The sequence below is a fragment of the Candida dubliniensis genome, chromosome 3, assembly GCF_000026945.1.
Source record: "Candida dubliniensis CD36 chromosome 3, complete sequence".
NCBI lineage: Eukaryota > Fungi > Ascomycota > Pichiomycetes > Serinales > Debaryomycetaceae > Candida > Candida dubliniensis.
In genome coordinates this window covers 1,494,384-1,516,004 of record NC_012862.1, presented here as the reverse complement: position 1 = coordinate 1,516,004, position 21,621 = coordinate 1,494,384, and the positions used below count along the sequence as shown (strand labels likewise).

Sequence of the window (21,621 nt, the reverse complement as noted above, 5' to 3'; positions counted from 1 at the left end):
AGATCATTCTATGCTAATCAAGTGCTCGTCACAATTCGCTCGTTCAAGTATAAGTAATAGAAAGATCATCCAAACGCGAAAGATACACCCTATTCATCAACAAATGTCCAAACGTGTACTCATCACTGATTTTTTCCGCAATAAGTCTGACTCCAATAAAAAGATAAAGGTACTGAATAGAGTTAGAAATGAACCTTTAGTCCCTGAAGGTCGGACTGCAATGGAATCTGCCAAAGAAGATGGAGAACCAGTGGAAAATGATCAACCAGTCGAGAAGGTTCAAGAAACCACCACATCTTTAATTCCTTCTGATAAGTTACCCGAGTCTGGAGGTTACGCTGAATTTTGTAAGGAGCACCACTTTGATAAAATTGCATGGATCAAGTCATTGACCACTGAGCAACGAGAAATTTTGCAACTAGAGATTAATCATTTACACGTAACGTGGCTTGCTTTTCTTCACAAAGAATTAACGAAACCGTATTTTATAGCTTTGAAAAAGTTTTTGAAATCCCAACTGAACAAGACTATATTCCCTCCCAGTGACAAAATATATTCGTGGTCACATTTGACTCCATTACCAAATGTCAAGTGCTTAATTTTGGGACAAGATCCTTATCATAACTATAACCAGGCCCATGGGTTAGCATTTTCAGTGTTAGAGCCAACCCGGCCACCACCATCTTTATTGAACATTTACAAGACATTGGCTATTGATTATCCACAATTTCAAATTCCAGATTACAACAAATTATCAAAGGAGGGCAAACCCGGTGGCGGTAATTTGACAAAGTGGGCCGAAAGAGGGGTATTAATGCTAAATGCGGTTCTTACAGTTGAAGCGCATAAAGCCAATAGTCATGCTAATCAAGGATGGGAATTATTCACGGAGCAAGTAATCAAGGTTGCTATTGATTACCATAGTAAAAACAATAAGGGTTTTGCTATTATGGCATGGGGATCTCCCGCTCAGAAAAGGGTAGCAAAGTACAGCAAACAGTTAAACGATAGTAATCACTTCTTGGTTTTGAGAACTGTTCATCCTTCACCATTATCTGCTCATAGAGGGTTTTTTGATCTGAAAGTTTTTTTAAAATGTAACGAATGGCTAGCCAAACATAAAAAGGACAAAATTGACTGGGGTATTATTGACGGGAATATAGTAGAATGAAAAAGTATCTACATTGCATTAGACGATTGAAATTTTTGTAGACATTCATATACAATATCGACGCAATTGAAATTATACTCCACTTTTTTGGATAATTATTTAGCACATACTGTATAATAGAAGTCAATTGCGGATACCGATCCATCGGTAAAAGAAATGTTCTATGTGCTGATCTATTTGACAATGAGTTTCAATAGATAGATAAAGGTATACATTTATACTAATAACACAGCATTTACACACCCATCTCTATCTGGTTCATTGGTAATTTGAGCATATTTACCCCAAACAACTTTACCTCCAGCAGTAACCAACCCCAATTCCGACACGTTGACCTCTATAATCGTACCTTTTGTTAAAACACCCAACTGTGTATACATTGGAGATTGCGGGTTCTTTTTCACCCCCAATATAGGTAGAAACACTGTTACCCCAAGTTCTGGATGAGTAACATTAGCCTTCTTTTGTCTTAATGCAGCTGGACGGATGATTCTCTCCATTTTCACTGGTCTACGAGTGAACCCTTCACCAACAAAAGTATGCTTGGTAATCATTCTCTTCCACGACTTGGACTTGGACTTCCCGGTTTTGACCACTTTGAACATTTCCTCTTCGGAAATACCTTTGACTTTAGGCAATGGGACTTGGAATTTATCAGCTTTTTCTAAACGTTTTTGTTTAATCGAACTTGAAATTGCCTTGGCCGTGTTGTTAGTTTGACGATCCAATAAATACGTTGGCAAGGCCTCACCATCTTCGGCCTTTGGTGTCGATGGACCCTTGACTTTACTTTCTTGGTGTGCCTTGATCTTCTTTTTCATGGCAACTTTTTCAGCGTATCTCTTCTTAGCAAATTGTTTGGCTCTCCAACCTTTCAATGTCTGTGCATCCTTGGCCACCCTGTGTCCCTCTCTGGCTTCCTTCTTTCTCTTTCTTTCTTCATAGTCTAACCTCCTCCCATGCTTCTTTATATGCTGTTCAATATACTCATTTTGTGGCATCGTCAATAGTCTTAGTCCTAATTAATAAAAACAAAGTCGTAGTAGAGATGAGGAGATGGGTCTGGCTTTATTTCTTTTTTTTTTTTTTTCTAGCACCTATTTTTTTCTTTCTCTTATAAATCGATGGAACACAAAAAGATCTGTTACGATGAGTTTGAAAAGAAAGAAAAAAAAAAAAAAAGCCTTGCTTCCACTACAACCCGTAGTTCCTACAATATCGACCATGTCAAAGGTGGACACTCTATTAAAGGAAATCATATCGTCTACTAAATCAGCTGAGGATTCAGTAAAAGGCTTGATAGCGTTTGTCAAGGGCTCATCTTCTCAGCATCCAGAGTTAGTGCGGAACTTATTAGCAAAATCAAACTTGCCGTTGGAGGGGGTGTCTTTATTGGGGTTGAAAAATGAATCATTGGCTTCCTATATCAACAATATAGTGCTTGTTGTTTTGGCACATCTTGAGTGTCTAGAAAATGATCTGGACACGGGATCTAGCGCTGTTGAGCGATCGATAGTCCAGCGAGTGACGTTGGAAAAAGGCGTTAAACCACTTGAAAAGAAACTTAGTTATCAATTGGACAAAATGATCAGGGCATATGGGCGAATGGAACAAGATGAAATGAAAGCCGAACAAAAATTAAGTGACAAGGGAAGTGAAGAGGCTGTCGAGAGCGATTCAGAAGATGACTCAGAAGATGACGAATTGGCTTATAGACCAGATGCATCATCGTTGGCCAAATTGACGTCATCGAAAACCAAACTGAAACCATCATCAGCAGCAGTATCTCCATCGAATGAAAAGTATAGACCACCAAAGATATCGGCAATGGCGCCTCCGACTGCAGCAAAGAGCCACGACATTGATGCGCACATGACCTCGTCAAAGAATCGTAAGTTACAGAGTATGGAAGAATACTTGCAAGAGCAAAGTGATGTGCCAATGATGGAGGCGTCGGTGGGGTCCACAATTGTTGAGCATGGAAGAGGTGGTGTCAAAACACAGCACGATCGTAAGAAAGAACAAGAGATACAAACGTATGAAGAGGATAACTTTGTCAGACTACCAACCAATCAAACAAAGAAAAGTTTCAAGGAAAAACAACGTGATATTCGCAATCAATTTGCTGGTGAAGACTGGTCGATGTTTAATAACAACAAAGATGTGACTCGCCAAGGTACATCACGAAAGAGAAAGGCAACCACTGTTTGGGATAGAGTGAAGAAAAAGAAGAGTGCATAGCTGGTATCTAGGGACTGGCATTTTGCAGCTGTATCGATGTGACGATTTTGTTAGTAGTACTGTTTTATGGAATGACCAATAGAAAGTCGATTTTGGGTTATAATTTCAAGTCTTTGTTGTGTAGCACATTTGTACGATCTGATTTTGCACATCATAATGTGAGAGAGCAAGAGGGAAATAATGACCAGAAAATGAAAAGACAAAAAAAAAGTGCACTTGTGTTGAGATCTCTACCCAATCCCACAACCCAACAGAACCATAATTATCAATGAAGTCGTTGACATCAATTGCATTAATTGCTTCAGTCATAGTAGCATTCTATACTCAGCTTGTTTTGGGTAGCTCCTCAAAATTACCGGAGAACCCACCCATCACAAACAAGGTATATTTCGACGTCGAGGAGGATGGCAAATCGATTGGCCGTATCACCATTGGTCTCTTTGGCACAGTTGTCCCCAAAACTGTTGAGAACTTCAGAGTCTTGTGTACTGGTGAGCTTGGACCTAGCTATGAAAACACAGTTTTCCACAGAGTGATCAAGGATTTCATGATCCAATCTGGAGACTTTGAATATGGCCAAGGGTATGGCGGTTATTCCCCAACCCACAACAACGGGAAGTTCGATGACGAAAATTTTGAATTGAAACATGACAGAAAGTATCGTTTGAGCATGGCCAATGCTGGAAAGAACACCAACGGGAGCCAGTTTTTCATCACCACCGCCTTAACAAAGTGGTTGGACGGGGCACATGTTGTGTTTGGCGAGGTTTTAGATGGCAAGGATGTTGTTGATTACATTGAAAATGCCAAAACTGGCAGAGGTGACCGTCCGGTCAAAGAAATCAAAATAGTCGCTTCTGGGGAGTTGAAGGATGGTGGAACCAATCCATCTAAAGATGAACTTTAAAAAGAGTAAATACGTATATATATATATAGATATATATTTATAGCTGCATGCTGCCTCAATAGTAAAGCAAGCTCATAGACTCATACCCGCATCTCTATTTCCCTTTAACCCAAGCCACTCAAGTGTGCTTCCCTCACCATGCAAGGGAATCTCATCGATGTACAATTGATCGTCACTCATCACCACATCATTCAACAACGCATCAAACGCTCCGCTGGAAATCTCTGTGCTCGTTGAAATGCCATTAGACACCGTGCTTGCAACAGTGGCACCCAGCGGTGTTGTCAAAGTAATCGGGGTAACTGTATTTGTTCCAGCACTGGTTGACGGAGGCTTCGACGCAGCCGATGAGTGGGGCGGTTTTGAGGCACTGCCGTGTATGGAGTTGATATAGGAATGGCCCCCATCTGAGATATGATAGCTTGTCATGTCATTTAGTAGGTCTGTCGAGTTCTTTATCGACAAAACACTGGCAAGGAGTCTTGACGACAAAACGTCGTAGATCCGTGGTGCCTGGTAAACATTTGCCCCTATTATGTAGTAATCTTGTAGCGTCAAAGTGTTCTGGGGGTCCTGTCGTTTCTGTTTTCTGATAATCCAAAAATCAGGCTCTTTGGTATACGCAATAACAAACTCTATCCCAGTCATCTCACTCAACCGCGACTGAAAGTATTGGTGGAACGAAACACCAAGCGGTATCTGTATCTGCTGATACTGAAATTGCATCATCAACACTTGGTTGTTCGATGTGCGGTCGTAGAATGGCGATAAAGAGAAGTACTCCAAGACATTATTAGTATTGAGTCCTCTCTCTTGTATAAACTCAGGAGACTTCCATTGTATTTCGTCTAATGATTCCATTTGTCTATTGTCTGGGAACCTATATATCTATTGTAGAACTATGGTGCTCTTTTTCTGTTGTTCTAATTTTTTTTTTCGTTCACCAATCCTTCAGGTTAGGATCAACCTGCTTTCTCATAAAAATTGATTACACTGTATACTTTTCCAACTCACGGGCCAACCACGCGGCTTCCTCACTCATAACTGCCTCGCTTCTTGCTACTCTTTCATCGTCGCTTTTGGATAGTTCGTTTTTTTTGGTCATCTGCTCAATCTGGTAGTGTGACTTTCTCTGGAAGAAATCTTGGTACTCGCGGTCAAGATCCTTGTTCTCCAACATGCTGTGAATCAGATCACCGTAGCCATCACCTTTGTATCTGGGGATGATGTGAGTATGCAAATGAGGCACCGATTGCCCAGACTCAGGGCCGTCTTGTATTGCTAGGTTCAAGGAGTCGGCCTTGTAAACCTTTTGTATAAACTTGTGGACCAACTGCAAGGTGTTCATGTAATCGACAGATTCCTCTGGGGACAAGTCGCCAAGTCGTAACACACTGGTACGCAAAGGAACTACCAAAACATGTCCCGGCACCAACGGCTTGAGGTTCACTAGCGCATATGTATACCTAGACTTGTAGAATACCTGTTTGCTCACTAGGAACCGGTGAAAGTAAATCTCTTGAGAAGTCATTGTGGCTTCAGTTGTCTTGATACAAGAAAACAAAACAACAAAAAAAAAAATGAAAATACTTGGGAGGGGAGAATGTCAAAGGGCATTTGCATTCCAGTCAAAACCAGGCTCAAATCAAACTGGCACACTGTAGAATTGAGAATTATACAAAACAAAGCTTGTTGAAACACTAATCTATTTAGCAAAAAGAAAAAAAAACGTACATATATATCTATAAATCCTGTTTATTTGTTGACTTTGTTGAAGTATTCCTTGGAAGCTTCTGGGCTTGGCTTGATGGTTTCATCACCTGGGTGCCAGTTAGCTGGGCAAACTTCACCATATTTTTCAGTAAATTGGAAAGCTTCCAACAATCTCAATGATTCTTCAACAGATCTACCGACTGGCAAGTCATTGATGGTGATTTGTCTCAAGATTCCCTTTGGGTCAATCAAGAAAATACCTCTCAAGGCAACACCTTCTTCTTCAATCAAAACACCGTAGTCTCTGGACAAGGAATGGTTGGTGTCGGCCAAAACTGGGAAGTCGACTTTGCCAATACCACCGTCTTTTCTGGCAACATTGGTCCAGGCCAACCAGGTGTATTCGGAATCAGTGGAGGCAAACAAAACTTGTGCGTCCTTTTCGGCAAACTTCTTCACAGCTTCGGAATAGGCAATAATTTCTGATGGGCAGACAAAGGTGAAGGCCAAAGGAATGAAGGCCAACAAGACCCATTTACCCTTGTATTGCTCCAAGGTGACTTCTTCGAAGACACCATCGACGACGGCGGTTTTCTTGAATCCTGGAGCTGGTTGTTGAACGACTGGAGCCATTTTTGTAGTAGTGTATCTATTTGGGTGATAAACTAGTTAATTGATTGAAACAAAATGCAATACTGCAAAAAGAAAAAAAAAAAAGAAAAGGATTAGATAGAAAAGGAAAATGCAATTGGAAGTACAATTGAATTCATTATATACTCTATGTCAGTTTTTTTTTTTTTTCTCTCGAGCTGTTGTTGGTGATTGTGTCCGATGGCTCGATTCGTCTCTGATACTAGTTATTCGCCTTTCATATGATTTCTCATACTCCAATTGTGTGGCACATATTCCTTAATATTCCGACAACTGTGTGCAGGTGGCGCGTTTTTTCATTGGTGAAAAACTACAATGGGTAGGGACATTATGCAGGAATATCGACCTAAAAAAAGTCTAGGTCCATCGAGGTGATTTGTAATGAATATGTGGATGTAATTGCCTATCAATGAGCTTTTCTTGTTCAGCCTAGAATACAATAATCTTTAATTTGTCTGCTCAGGTGATGGCAATCTAACTAATGCATTAGTACTTGGCATAGGGGATATCTTGGCTTAGGGTTAGTAAGCAAGACGTTCTATTGTGTTGTGGCGACAAAGTGAATTTCAAATTATGTAAGAGCCGAGGAATACTTCAGTAATTTAGATACACTTGTTTTTTTTTTTTTCAAGGAGACATGTGGGGGGAATGGGGTAGAAAAGAGATGAAATTGTACAGATTCTTTGATCAGATAACAGATTAACCGATTACGGAGCTCTTTTTAACTATATTTCCATTTTTGAGGGTTTGAATTTAATCGATTCTTTTTAGTTTTTTGTCATTTCTCAAAGCTATTGTAGGATTTGCTAATTTTATATAACAACAGTTGGGAGTGATCTTTGAACAGTATTGGGTTTTTTTGGCCGCTTTGCCTACTCCAGATTCAACAAATAATTCTTAAAGCAGTCATTTCAATACAGTAGGTGCCACTTTAGGTATGATTATTGATGAGGTAAACTCGGCTAACAATTTGAACAAATCTATATCTATACATAGCTGTATTTAATTAATACGTGCCAAAAGATTCTATTAGCTAGAAGTCTTTATTCTATAGAAAGGTTTTAAATTATCTTAAAATCTTAACTAGTAGTATAATACACAAAAAATACACGAACTCTAGTAATTAACATATCTATAATAACGAAAATGACAAATGTAGGCGCTTCTGAAGCACGAAAAAGAAAAATGACCATATGATTTGGTACAATACTGTTGGAATAAAATTGAAACTAAAAAAAAAGCACTGAAAATTATCACAACGAAAAGAATAATGCAATACCAATAAATTTAAGAAACCAGGAAGGCTGTTTAGTGCCGGAAGAGGATTCGGAGTATGTAGAAATAAGGGGCGAGTTGTAGGAAGAAGTTGCTATTTGTTGAACCAAAGTCGTTGGTTGTGCATTTAGAGCAGCACCATCTCCGCTCATAGAAGCATCAGTTGCACTAGCTGTCATAGTCAATATGGAATCTGACTGAATAAAAGAATTTGGAACTTCTGCTTTTGAAAAAATAGCGTTAATACCATTGTTAGTTTCATTTAGTGAGTCTGAATTCATATTAGATTCCTCACTTGACTTTGTTTCACTTGACTCATTCTCGGCTGCTGACGAGTCGACACCAAAAGTTAAAGTTGCCACTGGGTTTGCCGTCAACGTTGAAACAGAATCTGTTTGAGCAGCTCCTTGAGATTCAATTATTTGGTCATTACTCGAACCTGAGTTAGGATATGTACTGACTTTTGATTCTTCAGTTGAATAGATCAGTCCATTTTCAGTTGATGTAGGTGGAGAAGAAATGGCTTCTGCACTTGCTCCAGTTTTAACTGTTTCACTTGATTCTGTAGCAACATTTGATGACAAATTTATTGATCTTAAGGATGTTTCAGTATTTACTGGAACGCTGGCAACTTTGCTAAATGAACTCTCGCTAATTATTTCAATAGAAACTTCTGCAGAATGTGTCAATAAGGATGATGCTGTGGCAATGTCAGTAGCTGGAGGAGTTTTAATAGTATTTTCACCACCAACATCTTTTGTTGAAATGCTATTGTCATTAGCAAATGTTTCAGAACGACTTGACGAAGATGGTGAAAAAGTGGTTGGTTCATTATCTTCAACAGTAGTATGTCCAGTAGTAATATCTGATACAGAGCTAAATGTTGCCGACAAATGGCCTGAACTTGGTGTTTCTCCTGTAACCTGAATTGACAGTTCATTGTTGGAGGTAGTACTTGTGTGCAGTGACTCAGCAGTAATACTACCAGCACCAAGGTTGGTAGTTGAGAGTCTGTCAGTATCAGAAGCAATACTGCCAGCAGACAAAAAGGTTGACGTACTAGATAATGAAATCGAGCTTACTATTGTGTCTGTCACACTAACTGATGTCTTAGTTGAAGACATACCACTTGATTGCAATGATTGAATATTTGGAATGTCAGTAATAGAATGTTCCTCTGAGGCTGGCGTGCCAAAACTAATAAAGTTAGAAGTCGTCATCACGTCACTAGTCTGTTCACTGACTATTTCAGACGAAGAAGTATCTGTTACAATACAGCCGTCTCCATTGTCACGACGGCAAATTGTCATCGTAGAAAAATCTGTGTCAGCATTGGATGTGATGTCAGTAGATGCCAGCAAAGTATGTGTATCGTCATTTGTAACTGATGGTGACGCGACAGATGAACCTTCGGACTGCGATGTGTGATATGTTGTTGAGTTGACATAATGTGGGTATGTTAAAGAAAATGAATTGGTTGAACTCAATGAAAAAGACAGAACAACTAACGTAGAAGAACTAGACGAAGTCAAAATATCACTTTTGCCGTTGGAAGACAAGGACGATAAATCAGAATTCCAGTTATAAGATGAACCAAAACTGCTTGTTGAGTCACTTGAAAGAGACGCTGAATCGCTAGAAATCTCAATAGTAGATGTGATTAACGAGCTTGGTTGACTATCCGACTCCCCGGCTATAGTTTGCGGAAAGTCGTCACTCGGCAGAATTGAGTTGGATGGGTAATAGCTAGAAGTTTCAAAACTTAAAATAGAATTGGTGTCACTTGAAACTAAATTATCGGTGGTAGATGTACTGGATTCCTCACTTGAGCTTGGTGTTTCTTGACTTGTGCTTATGGTATCAGATATCGAGTCTAAGGACCGACTGGAGTGTGAATCAATGAAAGAGCTCCAACTAAACAGAGCCAGTTCTGAATGGGAACTAGAAGATTCCAGGAAACTTGAGGTATCAGTGCTAGTTTGAAAGTAGCTATCATAACTGGAAACGGTAAACAATTCACTAGATGATACCTGAATGGAGCTTAATGATGGTATATCAGAACTAGATGACTCTTTAACCATACTTGATGATTCTTCGGCAGAACTCAATGACTGTTCAATCAGACTAGATGGTTCTTGAACTGAACTTGAGACATACAGATCACTCGACTCAATAGCATTACTAGAAGACAGTTCTTCATATGGATCATGCACAATGATACTATCAGTTCCAAGTGGCCCTGCTGTAATGGTCTTTGTAGTAGCATACGAGTCTGACCAAAACTCGGTGGTAGTCACAGTAGGGTTGTGTGGTTCTTTAACAATTACCGAGTCTGTGCCCTCTGGACTGTTTATGATAGTAGTGGTAGTAGCATACGAGTCTGACCAAAATTCAGTGGTAGTCACAGTAGGGTTGTGTGGTTCTTTAACAATTACCGAGTCTGTGCCCTCTGGACTGTTTATGATAGTAGTGGTAGTAGCATACGATTCTGACCAAAACTCGGTGGTAGTCACAGTAGGGTTGTGTGGTTCTCTGATAATCACACTGTCTGTGCCCTCTGGACTGTTTGTGATGGTAGTGGTAGTAGCATACGATTCTGACCAAAACTCGGTGGTAGTCACAGTAGGGTTGTGTGGTTCTTTAACAATTACCGAGTCTGTGCCCTCTGGACTGTTTATGATAGTAGTGGTAGTAGCATACGAGTCTGACCAAAATTCAGTGGTAGTCACAGTAGGGTTGTGTGGTTCTTTAACAATTACCGAGTCTGTGCCCTCTGGACTGTTTATGATAGTAGTGGTAGTAGCATACGAGTCTGACCAAAATTCAGTGGTAGTCACAGTAGGGTTGTGTGGTTCTTTAACAATTACCGAGTCTGTGCCCTCTGGACTGTTTATGATAGTAGTGGTAGTAGCATACGAGTCTGACCAAAATTCAGTGGTAGTCACAGTAGGGTTGTGTGGTTCTTTAACAATTACCGAGTCTGTGCCCTCTGGACTGTTTATGATAGTAGTGGTAGTAGCATACGATTCTGACCAAAACTCGGTGGTAGTCACAGTAGGGTTGTGTGGTTCTCTGATAATCACACTGTCTGTGCCCTCTGGACTGTTTATGATAGTAGTGGTAGTAGCATATGATTCTGACCAAAACTCGGTGGTAGTCACAGTAGGGTTGTGTGGTTCTTTAACAATAACCGAGTCTGTGCCCTCTGGACTGTTTGTGATGGTAGTGGTAGTAGCATACGATTCTGACCAAAACTCGGTGGTAGTCACAGTAGGGTTGTGTGGTTCTTTAACAATAACCGAGTCTGTGCCCTCTGGACTGTTTATGATAGTAGTGGTAGTAGCATATGATTCTGACCAAAACTCGGTGGTAGTCACAGTAGGGTTGTGTGGTTCTTTAACAATAACCGAGTCTGTGCCCTCTGGACTGTTTGTGATGGTAGTGGTAGTAGCATATGATTCTGACCAAAACTCGGTGGTAGTCACAGTAGGGTTGTGTGGTTCTTTAACAATAACCGAGTCTGTGCCCTCTGGACTGTTTGTGATGGTAGTGGTAGTAGCATATGATTCTGTCCAAAATTCAGTTGTAGTTACAGTAGGGTTGTGTGGTTCTCTGATGATCACTGAGTCTGTACCTTTTGGTCCAGTAGTTACAGTTTCTGTTGTAGGAACGCTTCCGGTCCAAAACTGAGTAGTTGTAACTGTTGGATTTGGCAGTGGAACTTGCACAATAACTGTATCAACTGATTCAGTGGGATTTGTATAAGTACTTGACGTGGTGATTGATCCCGTCCAAGTGTTAGTGATTGTGGTAGTTGTATGAAATGGGACATCAACAATAACAGTTGCTGTGCCCCCAATAGTTGCTGTCTTTGTAAAAAATGAAGTAGAAACCCCAACATATGAAGTGGTGATTGTGGTAGTTGGAATAGGTTCTAAAACTTCAATGGTTTTGGTTTTATCGACCGTGGGATCAAATGGTAATGTAGTGATTGCTGTTGTAGAATCTGTCACTGTTTTCGTGGTAACAATTACAACAGCTCCATCGGATCCTGCATCACTATTGGTGTACGAAGTCCAAAAGTAAATAAGTGGGTCATTTCCCTTTTTGCCATCAGTACAAACGTATGAATTCGTGTAATTCAAATTAAATCCGGTCGATGTTGTTGATGTTTTTTTCACATATGTATCAATAAAAGGACGATAACCTGCAGGAACGTTTTCATAGGTAATGATAAAACTACTTGAAGTACAAGTTTTTGTATAAGAAAATGAGTCTGATGACACCGGCATATTCCAACTATTCAAACCATTTGTTATCCCCACATGTACATTTGAACACTCAATTGTCACATCGTTCTTTGTTGCAGAAAACCCGAGCACACCAGACTTATATCCAGCGGTACACTGAGAGGCTACTGCAAGACTGGATAGTTTATCAAGGGTTGGAATAACTCTTGAGTATTTAATCAAACCACTAGATGATTCCGGTGTTTTGGGGAAATCCACTGGAATAGAAATTTTGTGATCTCCATCGGTAAAGGTGACACTGTTAGTTCCGGCTGTAAAGCACTTGGAATCTTGAAGATTGACAGAAGATCCAGTTCCACCAACATTAAATGAAATTGGTATCCTTACGGTACCAAATGCTTTAATATTTGAAGTCAACCCATTATTTACCACACAACTCATACTTGAAAAGGCAGTAAAATCTTCCCCTGCGTGGAAAGTACATGTTGCATACTTGACACCATTAGCAGTTAAGTCTACCGAAGTTTGCGTGGTAATAAATTTGAAAACACATGGCATGATCAATGTGAATGTATCACTTGGACTAGCTACAGTTCCGTCCAAACTCCAACCTAATACTGCAGTCCATGTTGGATAACCAGGACCCCCGTATGGATAGTTACCAGTATTAGCATAAGTCAAAGAGTTAAAACTCGTAAAGACTCCCGATATAGTTTTGGCTGTTGCTATTGCACAATAGAAGAAAAGATGTAATAGTACTACTCCCTTCATTGCTTGTGAATTGTGATGCTGATAAATTGGATTATTCGGTCAACGAAATTTCAATAGGAAAATTGTTTCCTTATAAACTCAAACTTACGGGGAGAATTTAATATCGTATTTCATATTTTGCCTTTATTTAGTCTTCGCTTTTACATTCAATTCACTTAAGCAACTAAAGTCTTACAATCTCCAAAAAAGAAATATAAAAGTTTGCAAATTGAGTTAGAATGTCATCATCCCAAGTTGTTGAGAAGTGTGCTGAACACAAAGTAGCATGAAAGTTCGGTTTTGTGACATTTCGATGGATTGGGTGTGGCACAAATGAAGATTATAGGTATTAACCAATGAAATTGGTTCTATTCCGAGAAACAAACGTTAAAGAGATGAGAGGACTACATAAACTATATTGGACTTTTACTAAAATGTTGCCATAGCATGATACGCAGGGATTAGGAAGAAGAAGATATCTAAACTCTCATCGAGAAAAAAAAAAAAAGAACAAATTTTCATATTTTTGCAACATGCAGCGCGCATAATTATAAATCCTAGCACAAAAATAGCCCCTCCAAAGATTTCAAATACTTTTTGATACTATTTGTTTGAAACAGTTGCTGAATCTATATCAATTGAAATAGGGGCAAAAAAAAAAAGAAATTAAACTTCTTTATCAACTGAAAGACAAAACCAAAAAAAATAACAGAGTTTGAGCTCAGAAACAAACATTTCGGTTTGTGAAAGCTAAGTTTTCTTTTAAAAAAAGGACTAAAGTAATTTCACTGTTACCTCGCCGCCGTCTCGTGAAGTCTAAATAAATCCACTTCTTGAGGCGGTTATAGACTTTTAGTCCACTTCACAAGAAATAAACTAAGGATTCTAAGGATTCAAATGGGAGTAATGAGTTGTACCGATGGTTGCGACAAGCTCATCCCGAAAAATGGCTGTCTTTTTTACTTAAAGTACGGAATCCCGTAGTACAAAGATGTATATTTTATTGTTCTTCTAGGATCAGTACTGAAGACTTTGGAACATCATTTTTTAAATATCCATGGAGGTACAAAAGCTTTTTCTGTAAGTTGTTCTGTTTCCATTTCTTATTACTATACGGCATAGATAGGCAACTGGTCAAAACAAAAATTTTTGAGATACGAATAAAGCCAATTCTAGTATTGTTGAAAGAAAGAAAGCAGGTGGTGTAGTATCAAATTACATACTAATATTGTGTATTCTAGCGACAACTTTCAACAAGATAAAACTAACCCAGTGTACATGTATTTTTCGGAATAAAAAAGCTGTAAACCAGTCTTAGGTTTTTGTAATAGTTATTCCTTTATTCGTGCCCTAGAAAATACTATTTGTCCATGAAAAAATCAACTGATCATGGTGAAATTTGCAAGTTCATTTATGGAAAACCCAATTTCATAAATTGTTAAATATTGAAATTGAAATTGGAATGATTTTGATTCATAACCTTAACGCAAAGTCTAATTTTGAGCTTCCTATTGTTAACCAGATATTGAAAAGCAACCAAATCAAACCCTATCGCTATTACACAATCAAATACATTTTTTGTACTTTATACAAAATCCCGTTTAAGAAGTTGAATCCTAAAGTTTTACTATTGGGTAAGTAAGGAAGAAATCTTTTTTTTTTTTTTTTTTTTTTTTATAAATTGCTTTATTTGATGAACGGAGATATATGATAATTCGTCGGCTAACTATATTTCCAATTGCAATCACTCTATGTTTCTATGTTTTCCAATCTCTTATCCAGAATATAGCGTATCCCTTGTATTGTAGAGCATACTCATCCAATTAAAGGTTGCTATTTTTCTCTATCTTCAACTTGCTGATAATAATTACAAACCATATCACAGTTGCAAAGCATTAGTACCAAAAATGTAAACGGCTATTGGTTTTAGTTTTTGTCGATGTCCTGACCTTACTCCAGTATATAATAAATGAAGATGGTTCAGATTGTTCAAAGGCGTTAATGGAGCTTTGTCCGAATATCCAAAACTAGGCGTTGTGCATCAATACACCTTGTTTTTCTTACCAATATCTTCTTCTTTCTCTTCTATTTTTAGCCTTAGATTGCTGTCCACAAAATAACCTGCATTTATAATAATACAATAAGTACATTAGAATTCCAAAGGGTTTCCAAAGCTAAATAAAATTAATCAATAGCAAGTAAGATTTAAATCTACGAACAACTATAGAAAAGAACAAAATGGGTTTAGTCTAAATATATGTTTACATTACTAAGATTTATAATGATCGAATTGTTTTTTATTCTTTGAAATTGTTTTCAATTTTGTACTTGCTTTTTAGTTCTTATTGTTCTGATCCCTGTTGGATCAAGGATGTCATTTGTGATACATATAAAAGCAAATGACAATCATGCAGTATTGATTCCCAAGTCAAAACAATGATTTGTTCATACCGGGTTGACTGTATTTCCTTACAAAGCTAGAGTCTTCTCAAGAATAATCAAAAAAAGTAATGACTTAGCAGATTAGAGAAAGAAGAAGTTCTTAATCAGTAAATACACAAAGCCAAAGTTTTTAGTAAGCAAGTATAAATCTAGATGACTGTAACCACTGCCTATATTTATAAGATGCAAGTGACAGGAAATGAATACAGAAATTTTTTTTGGAGTCATCATCTCATCACATAATAGAAAAGTTGAAAAAAAAAAATTTGAAATCGTAAAAATATTTTGTCATCAGAGATAAGTACCAAATTGTGGTCAGATGAATTGTCTCTGATAAAAAACTGTTTTTCTTGATTATTTTCCGCCGGAATTATTGAGACAAATCCGTTTTTAGCCTCCAATTCACGATCCAACAAGATAATCATGCAATACTTGAATAATTTTCTTTTTTACTTTTTTTTGACATTGATAAGAGTAACATGATGTCATTTATATTTCTTTGAACAATACAATTCAAGGTGGTAGTGGCATCTGTGTAAACGTGTTGAAATTTTTCATATTGATTTGGTAATTTATTGATATTAAAAAAAAAAACACAATCAGTGTGTTAAAAAACTTTATCATCTGTTACGAATACTTTTTAAATTTAAATCCGTGTAAATAGGACTTAGTACAATTATGACCTATTTCTTTCAGAATACAATCCAATTAATGTAAAAATGCTATTACTTTTATATAACTCAGATGGATGCAAAAAAAAAAACTTAACTATAGCAGAAGAATGTATTTTAGGTTTGTTACCTACTTCGTGTCATGAAAAGATTTAACAATTAATAAACGGATATTGTGTTACCGTTTTTGAAGATTAGATTATTTGCTATAACTATAGAACGGGAAAAGACAGAGCTTAATCCTTCTAAAGGAAAATTAACTGACCGACCTAGTCTCAAAAACAAACTATTGATGATGGAAAAGCTACTACAAATAAAAAATCTGCGGCGAGGAGTAAGGCATACAGATATCATATTTAATACTTAATACTCTTTGTCTCCAAAATGCCAACAACATAACAGTTGCAATACTACTTTTTTAGTAGCTCTTCCTGAAATTCAAGTTGAATTTAAATCACTCAAGGTGATTCTTGCAGAATATATGTTTCCCAAAGAAAAAGCAATGGTCTACCAAATTGTGAACAGAGAATATCTCAAAATATGCATAGGCAACTCTCTCTACTCTTAAAAACTCCAAATACATAGCATATTTTAGTGCAAGATCAAACAACGGTTTCCATTTCTTCATCATGGTGTCTTTCTACTCGGTTCACTGATCGGATTCGTATAAGCATCAATTTATCAAGTATCAAATCAGCTCTTGTTAATGTTGCATTGCACCCAGATATAGGACATACTTTTTTAGTATTCAAATGATGAAGAATACTCAGTTCTTCATAAACATGATTGCATCGTTTGGACTTTACTGGTTTGACAAAATAATTCAATGTAAGTGGATCCTTAAGGGAAATTTTACCCCCAGAAACATTCAATTCATCATCTTCTGTTTCATCAGGTATAGCATCTTCAGGGTTTTTAAACAGAAACAAAACTTGCTTTAAAAATTGATAACCTTGCTTAGCGACAGTTGAATCAGGAATGGTTGGAACCCCTAAATTTGCATATTCTTGTTTAATAGCTTCAGGGAAATAAAGTTGATTAATGGTGTGCTGATTATCAAGATTATTCAATGTCAACGATGACAAATTTGATGAATAACTTTCAATGGCAGATATATTACGAACTTGTTTTAGTTTGTTCAATTCTCCTTCTAACTTGATAAAATTTTCAAAAGCATCCACATATTGTTGCAATATTTGTTCCGAAAAATTCAAATGATCATTATCTAAAACATAATCAATATAATACTCAGCCATTTGTTTTGTTTGCATTATCTGGTCTTGGAAAAGACTATCAGTTGTTGTGTCTCTGAATTGATCTTCATATTCTCGAAGTAATTCTCTTTTTAGAGGAATACATGGAGGTAGTGATAAATTAGAAGGTAATACTTCACCTTGTGTATCATCTAGACTTTGAGACATAACGTTACGTTTCCTCTCTTGCTATTGCCTTCAGTGATAAGTTAATGTTCAAATGACTTACCAAGAGCTGGTGCTTTTGCTGTTTGTATTTCCTTTCTTTCTCATTTCATGAGGAACGCGTATTCGTATTCTTTCCTTTTTTTTGTGAAGAACAAGTCGTGTATTAAGTGTCTGTTTTTTTTTTTAGAAAAAAGTAACTTCCCACAGTGAACTTTCCAGTACCACGGTGAATAATTATGTCCATGAACACCAATTAATCCATCCATCAGGTAAAAAATTATGATTTGACTATAAAGTAACGAGTTCACCTATACAATATATACCCTACTCAATGTTATTAACTCGGTAAGCACCAATTACGATGACTTTTCCAGCTTTCCATTTGACACTTTTTCGAGCAATATTTTGCACGCTTGCAGAGTTTGCATTTTGCAAATTGCCTTGGAAAATCTTCCCATTTATGACAATTACCACATTGTCGAAGACCTGCTGTATTTCGACGACAGCTATTCCGCATTATTACTCCTGCCCAATAGTGCATCTCTGTACCTGACAAAAATGTGAATTTCTCTACTAATGGGAATAAGCTAACTTTTTTGTATTCAATTAAAGAATCATCCTTATCCTCATTATGCTCATCAATATCAAAGTATTTATATTCTTCATAATTCCATTTTTTCTCAAGATATTGCTTCGTGTTTAATCGTGCCCCGATAATCGTATCCTTTAACTTTCGACTTTCAACTTGTATGTATTTGTTCATTTTATTGTATATTTGAAATAATGCAACTTCACGTTCACTGTCATCGACGATAGATTCACTATCAACTATGCTTTCATACAATTTTGGTAAATACTCAAACTGGTCCAACGGTATATCAAGCAAGTCCTTCAGAGAGATCGAATCTTCGCTATCATCATCACATGCCTCTGGTTCTTCGTCATCATATTCTACTTCTTCTTCTTCTTCTTCTACCGCTTGGGCTTTTTTTCCGCCTTCATCATCTTCTCCACCCAGCCCTGCAGTTTCAGTCAAGTCGCTAGTCTGGCATAATCCAAATTTGTCATTTCCCATGATAAACGTATCATCGTTTAAATCACTGACCATCTGAGGTGAGTTAGAAGGGCTAGAATGAAATGCTTCCAAGTACGAAGATTTTTGTTTCCTAGATTTTGGAACCATAGTAGGACGCAACCTCACGGCTAACATTTTCTTCATCTTCAATTTCATTTGTCTTTCTAGATACAACTTCAATTGTTTATCTCTAATACTCATATCCAAGACCAAATGAGAATTTTGCAAACAGTCTTTTAAATAAGGGTACTTTGATATATAAGCTAGTAACTGTAATGACCAGACAATGTCGTCATCTCGAGGAATAACGATTCCACTATCGGTGAAAGACCTGACAAAAACTTTCAGATTATAGCAAACTTTGTTGATTTCAAAATCTCTTGCATACATATCAGAAAGAAATTGCAAGTTGCTATCCATGTCAATGTCGCATTCATTGATAAATTCGTCATGTAAAATTTCCATTTGCTTTTCTTCCCTCAACTTGTTTAATATAGTTACTATGGCGTATCTTCTTCTAATATCACTGCTAATAGTATTGTTTACTCTATCTGTTTCGCTACTCCCCATCCAGTTTGTTGCTATCAATTTAAGTAATTGCTCTACTGTCCAATCGTCATAATCGTCGTTCGTCAAATTGAAACCAGCATTAAAGTTGGCTTCTCTGTGGTGAACACTGGAGATTGATGTTGCTTCTATTGCAGCTGTGGCTATTTGAATTGGATTCTGATAATCTTCTTGTAAAATGGTACGATTGGTGTTTTCGCCATCTCGCACACCCACTGGATCAGGTCGTTGAGTTTGATTTGGATGTTGAAAATGACGAAATAAGTTCTCGGTAGCTGGTGTCGTTGTTTCTGTAGTAGCACTGTTTTCCACCGGGTTATCTGGGGGAGTTGCTTGATAATAGTCTGTATTTGTTACTGAAGCTGTTGGTATATTTGAAGATGAGGTTGTTGATGCCGTGTTTACTGTATTCACTGTTGGTCTCAATGAAGCTTGATGAAATGTGTCTTCATGTAGTGATAGATAATTATCCAAAACTGTGGCTATGATTGGCAAGATGCCTGCTTTAACGACCTTCTGTCTAATCTCCTCTGTCCCTCTAGTACCAATGAGTACTAGTGATTGAAAAGCTAATGTCCATTTCCATGCCGCCAAAAGTTTCTTCTCTTGATCGGCAAATAAAAGATCATTACTAGAACTTGTTTGATGACATTCGTGCAATATTTCAATTAAACGCTCAATTCCACCATCAAGCGACAACGTTTCTCTCACTTTTGCCAGCGAACTCACCAAATAAGTCAAAAAATTCAATGAATTGACTAAAGGTTTATCTGACGTCACATCTAAAGCTCTCCTATCGTAGAGGCTAGCTGTGATTGTTACCGCTGCTTTATTACTAGATATTGCCCTATAGTTGGAATCACGCATGAAAGAAAAAAAGTGGGTAAATTGATTTTGATATTAATATTTAATAAAGAAAACCAGTATTGGGTTCTTTTTAGCTCTTGTTAATGCAGTTGTGTAAAATGGTTCCTTATTTCCCACTTGAGCTGAACCAAAAAAAAAAAAGGAAAAGGAAAAGGAAAAGGAAAAATCAGTTGTAAGGTTTGATTGGATTCACCTAACTTAAACTTTGTTTTATAATATGTTTATAAATATATTTTTTTACTTCTCAAAACCAAAACCTCTTTTCAGTATACTAGTATAGATTTTTTTTTTTTCTTAGTTTCAGTCTTTCTCTCTTTTCGAGACCGATACTTTTTTGCCATTATACCATCAATGTATACAAATGAAATATAATTAAGCACTATATGCAGAATTAAATACCAAAAAGTCGCAAAAAAAAAATCTATGTCTATTCTCTATAACAATAAATATCTAAATAACTTATTTGAAAGACCCTAATTTCTTTTCAATCAGGACCATTCCTTTCATACATTGTTCCATAAATAATAAGGTTAAAATTGTATGAGGACCAATTCTAAACAACTGAGCCCAGAATCCTTTATATAATGCCATGGCACCTTCCGCTGCGATAGTTTTCTTGAAACAATCAATTGGCCCACTATATAAATTACCTTTTTGATTGTACATTCTTGTCAACACAACATCCCAGGGGTTCATCACAATGGCAACTCCCAATCCTGCCATGATGGAGGAAATGAAATTCAAACTGAAGGAATTCTCTTTAACTAAACCATGCTTCAACAAAAAACTCTTGGTCAAATAATAAGTGGGCAACTGAGCAGCTGAACCGGCACCAGTTCTCAAAATTGCAGCATCAACACCTCTATATAACCCTTTAATACCTTCACTGTGGTAAATCTGGGTAAACCCATCCCAGGTATTCTTATAAAAAGTCTGCTGACCCACAGCTGCCCCACCGGTATTGGAATTGCTGAAAGATTGCATTCTCGTTTTTATCAAAAACATTGGGGAAGCCAAAACGGCACCAGAGGCACCACTCACAAAACCAGCGAGAACATTTATGAACAAGCTTTGCTTGACTTGACCATCTGGCATAATATGCGAAGGAGCAAAAGCTTTACTCAAATAGAATCTACTTGGCTCGTAAAACCCAATTCTACATCCATTTAATGCCAACTGGTAATAATAACCACATGCCAACCCTTGTTGCAATCCTCTCAAACCTTCATTTCTATAGATCACCGCAAAAGCTTGTAACGGATTCTTATACAACACTACTGCATCGTTGGACTTTTTGACCAATTCACCTTGTAGCTGCATTCTTGTCTTGATCAACTCAATGGGATTTGTAAACGTGACTGCCATACATGCAGCAACTCCTCCAGCCAAAAACCCACCCAAAGTAGACACTTTTTGCGCATCATTTTTCGTAGAAGAAATTTCCTTTTGCCTCATATCAATTGTAGGTCCTCCAACCGTTTTAACTATTAGATCTCTTTCAGATTGGTTCATTCAATCCAGGATATATACAAATCAGGCCCCTATGAAAAAGAAAATCTGGTTGTAAATTTTTTTTTCAAGAAAAAGCAATTTCTTAGGGGAAAAAGAAAAAAAAAAAAG

At 37.3% G+C, this 21,621-nt stretch overlaps 11 protein-coding genes across 11 annotated transcripts, besides 1 other annotated feature; 3 read left to right on the top strand and 8 right to left on the bottom strand. All coding sequences in view use genetic code 12, as the record gives it.

Annotated features, from left to right (window-relative positions):
- Window positions 1–10: 10 nt before the first annotated feature.
- Window positions 11–1,171, top strand: CD36_86370 (uracil-DNA glycosylase, mitochondrial precursor, putative; the record flags this gene model as incomplete). Its single annotated transcript, XM_002419493.1, has 1 exon — window positions 11–1,171. One exon carries the CDS (start codon window positions 11–13, stop codon window positions 1,169–1,171), a length of 1,161 nt encoding a protein of 386 aa, XP_002419538.1.
- Window positions 1,172–1,386: 215 nt separating this feature from the next.
- On the bottom strand, window positions 1,387–2,172 carry CD36_86360 (ribosome biogenesis protein NSA2; the record flags this gene model as incomplete). The annotated part of the gene is made up of 1 exon (XM_002419492.1): window positions 1,387–2,172. The coding sequence occupies one exon, from the start codon at window positions 2,170–2,172 to the stop codon at window positions 1,387–1,389; it is 786 nt and encodes a 261-aa protein (XP_002419537.1).
- Window positions 2,173–2,227: 55 nt separating this feature from the next.
- Window positions 2,228–3,412, top strand: CD36_86350 (U3 small nucleolar ribonucleoprotein protein, putative; the record flags this gene model as incomplete). The annotated part of the gene is made up of 1 exon (XM_002419491.1): window positions 2,228–3,412. The coding sequence occupies one exon, from the start codon at window positions 2,228–2,230 to the stop codon at window positions 3,410–3,412; it is 1,185 nt and encodes a 394-aa protein (XP_002419536.1).
- A 268-nt stretch (window positions 3,413–3,680) lies between these two features.
- On the top strand, window positions 3,681–4,319 carry CD36_86340 (cyclophilin, putative; the record flags this gene model as incomplete). Its single annotated transcript, XM_002419490.1, has 1 exon — window positions 3,681–4,319. The coding sequence occupies one exon, from the start codon at window positions 3,681–3,683 to the stop codon at window positions 4,317–4,319; it is 639 nt and encodes a 212-aa protein (XP_002419535.1).
- A 72-nt stretch (window positions 4,320–4,391) lies between these two features.
- On the bottom strand, window positions 4,392–5,180 carry CD36_86330 (RNA polymerase II mediator complex subunit, putative; the record flags this gene model as incomplete). Its single annotated transcript, XM_002419489.1, has 1 exon — window positions 4,392–5,180. The coding sequence occupies one exon, from the start codon at window positions 5,178–5,180 to the stop codon at window positions 4,392–4,394; it is 789 nt and encodes a 262-aa protein (XP_002419534.1).
- A 127-nt stretch (window positions 5,181–5,307) lies between these two features.
- CD36_86320 (dinucleoside triphosphate hydrolase, putative) lies at window positions 5,308–5,850 on the bottom strand (the record flags this gene model as incomplete). The annotated part of the gene is made up of 1 exon (XM_002419488.1): window positions 5,308–5,850. The coding sequence occupies one exon, from the start codon at window positions 5,848–5,850 to the stop codon at window positions 5,308–5,310; it is 543 nt and encodes a 180-aa protein (XP_002419533.1).
- Window positions 5,851–6,074: 224 nt separating this feature from the next.
- On the bottom strand, window positions 6,075–6,665 carry TSA1 (peroxiredoxin, putative; the record flags this gene model as incomplete). Its single annotated transcript, XM_002419487.1, has 1 exon — window positions 6,075–6,665. The coding sequence occupies one exon, from the start codon at window positions 6,663–6,665 to the stop codon at window positions 6,075–6,077; it is 591 nt and encodes a 196-aa protein (XP_002419532.1).
- Window positions 6,666–7,936: 1,271 nt separating this feature from the next.
- ALSD1 (agglutinin-like protein, putative) lies at window positions 7,937–12,979 on the bottom strand (the record flags this gene model as incomplete). Its single annotated transcript, XM_002419486.1, has 1 exon — window positions 7,937–12,979. One exon carries the CDS (start codon window positions 12,977–12,979, stop codon window positions 7,937–7,939), a length of 5,043 nt encoding a protein of 1,680 aa, XP_002419531.1.
- Window positions 12,980–13,214: 235 nt separating this feature from the next.
- Window positions 13,215–13,340: a mobile genetic element (truncated).
- Window positions 13,341–16,673: 3,333 nt separating this feature from the next.
- CD36_86280 (SUMO-protein ligase, putative) lies at window positions 16,674–17,492 on the bottom strand (the record flags this gene model as incomplete). The annotated part of the gene is made up of 1 exon (XM_002419485.1): window positions 16,674–17,492. One exon carries the CDS (start codon window positions 17,490–17,492, stop codon window positions 16,674–16,676), a length of 819 nt encoding a protein of 272 aa, XP_002419530.1.
- A 337-nt stretch (window positions 17,493–17,829) lies between these two features.
- Window positions 17,830–20,001, bottom strand: CD36_86270 (regulator of cell budding, putative; the record flags this gene model as incomplete). Its single annotated transcript, XM_002419484.1, has 1 exon — window positions 17,830–20,001. One exon carries the CDS (start codon window positions 19,999–20,001, stop codon window positions 17,830–17,832), a length of 2,172 nt encoding a protein of 723 aa, XP_002419529.1.
- A 459-nt stretch (window positions 20,002–20,460) lies between these two features.
- On the bottom strand, window positions 20,461–21,513 carry CD36_86260 (mitochondrial inner membrane oxaloacetate transporter, putative; the record flags this gene model as incomplete). The annotated part of the gene is made up of 1 exon (XM_002419483.1): window positions 20,461–21,513. The coding sequence occupies one exon, from the start codon at window positions 21,511–21,513 to the stop codon at window positions 20,461–20,463; it is 1,053 nt and encodes a 350-aa protein (XP_002419528.1).
- Window positions 21,514–21,621: the final 108 nt, after the last annotated feature.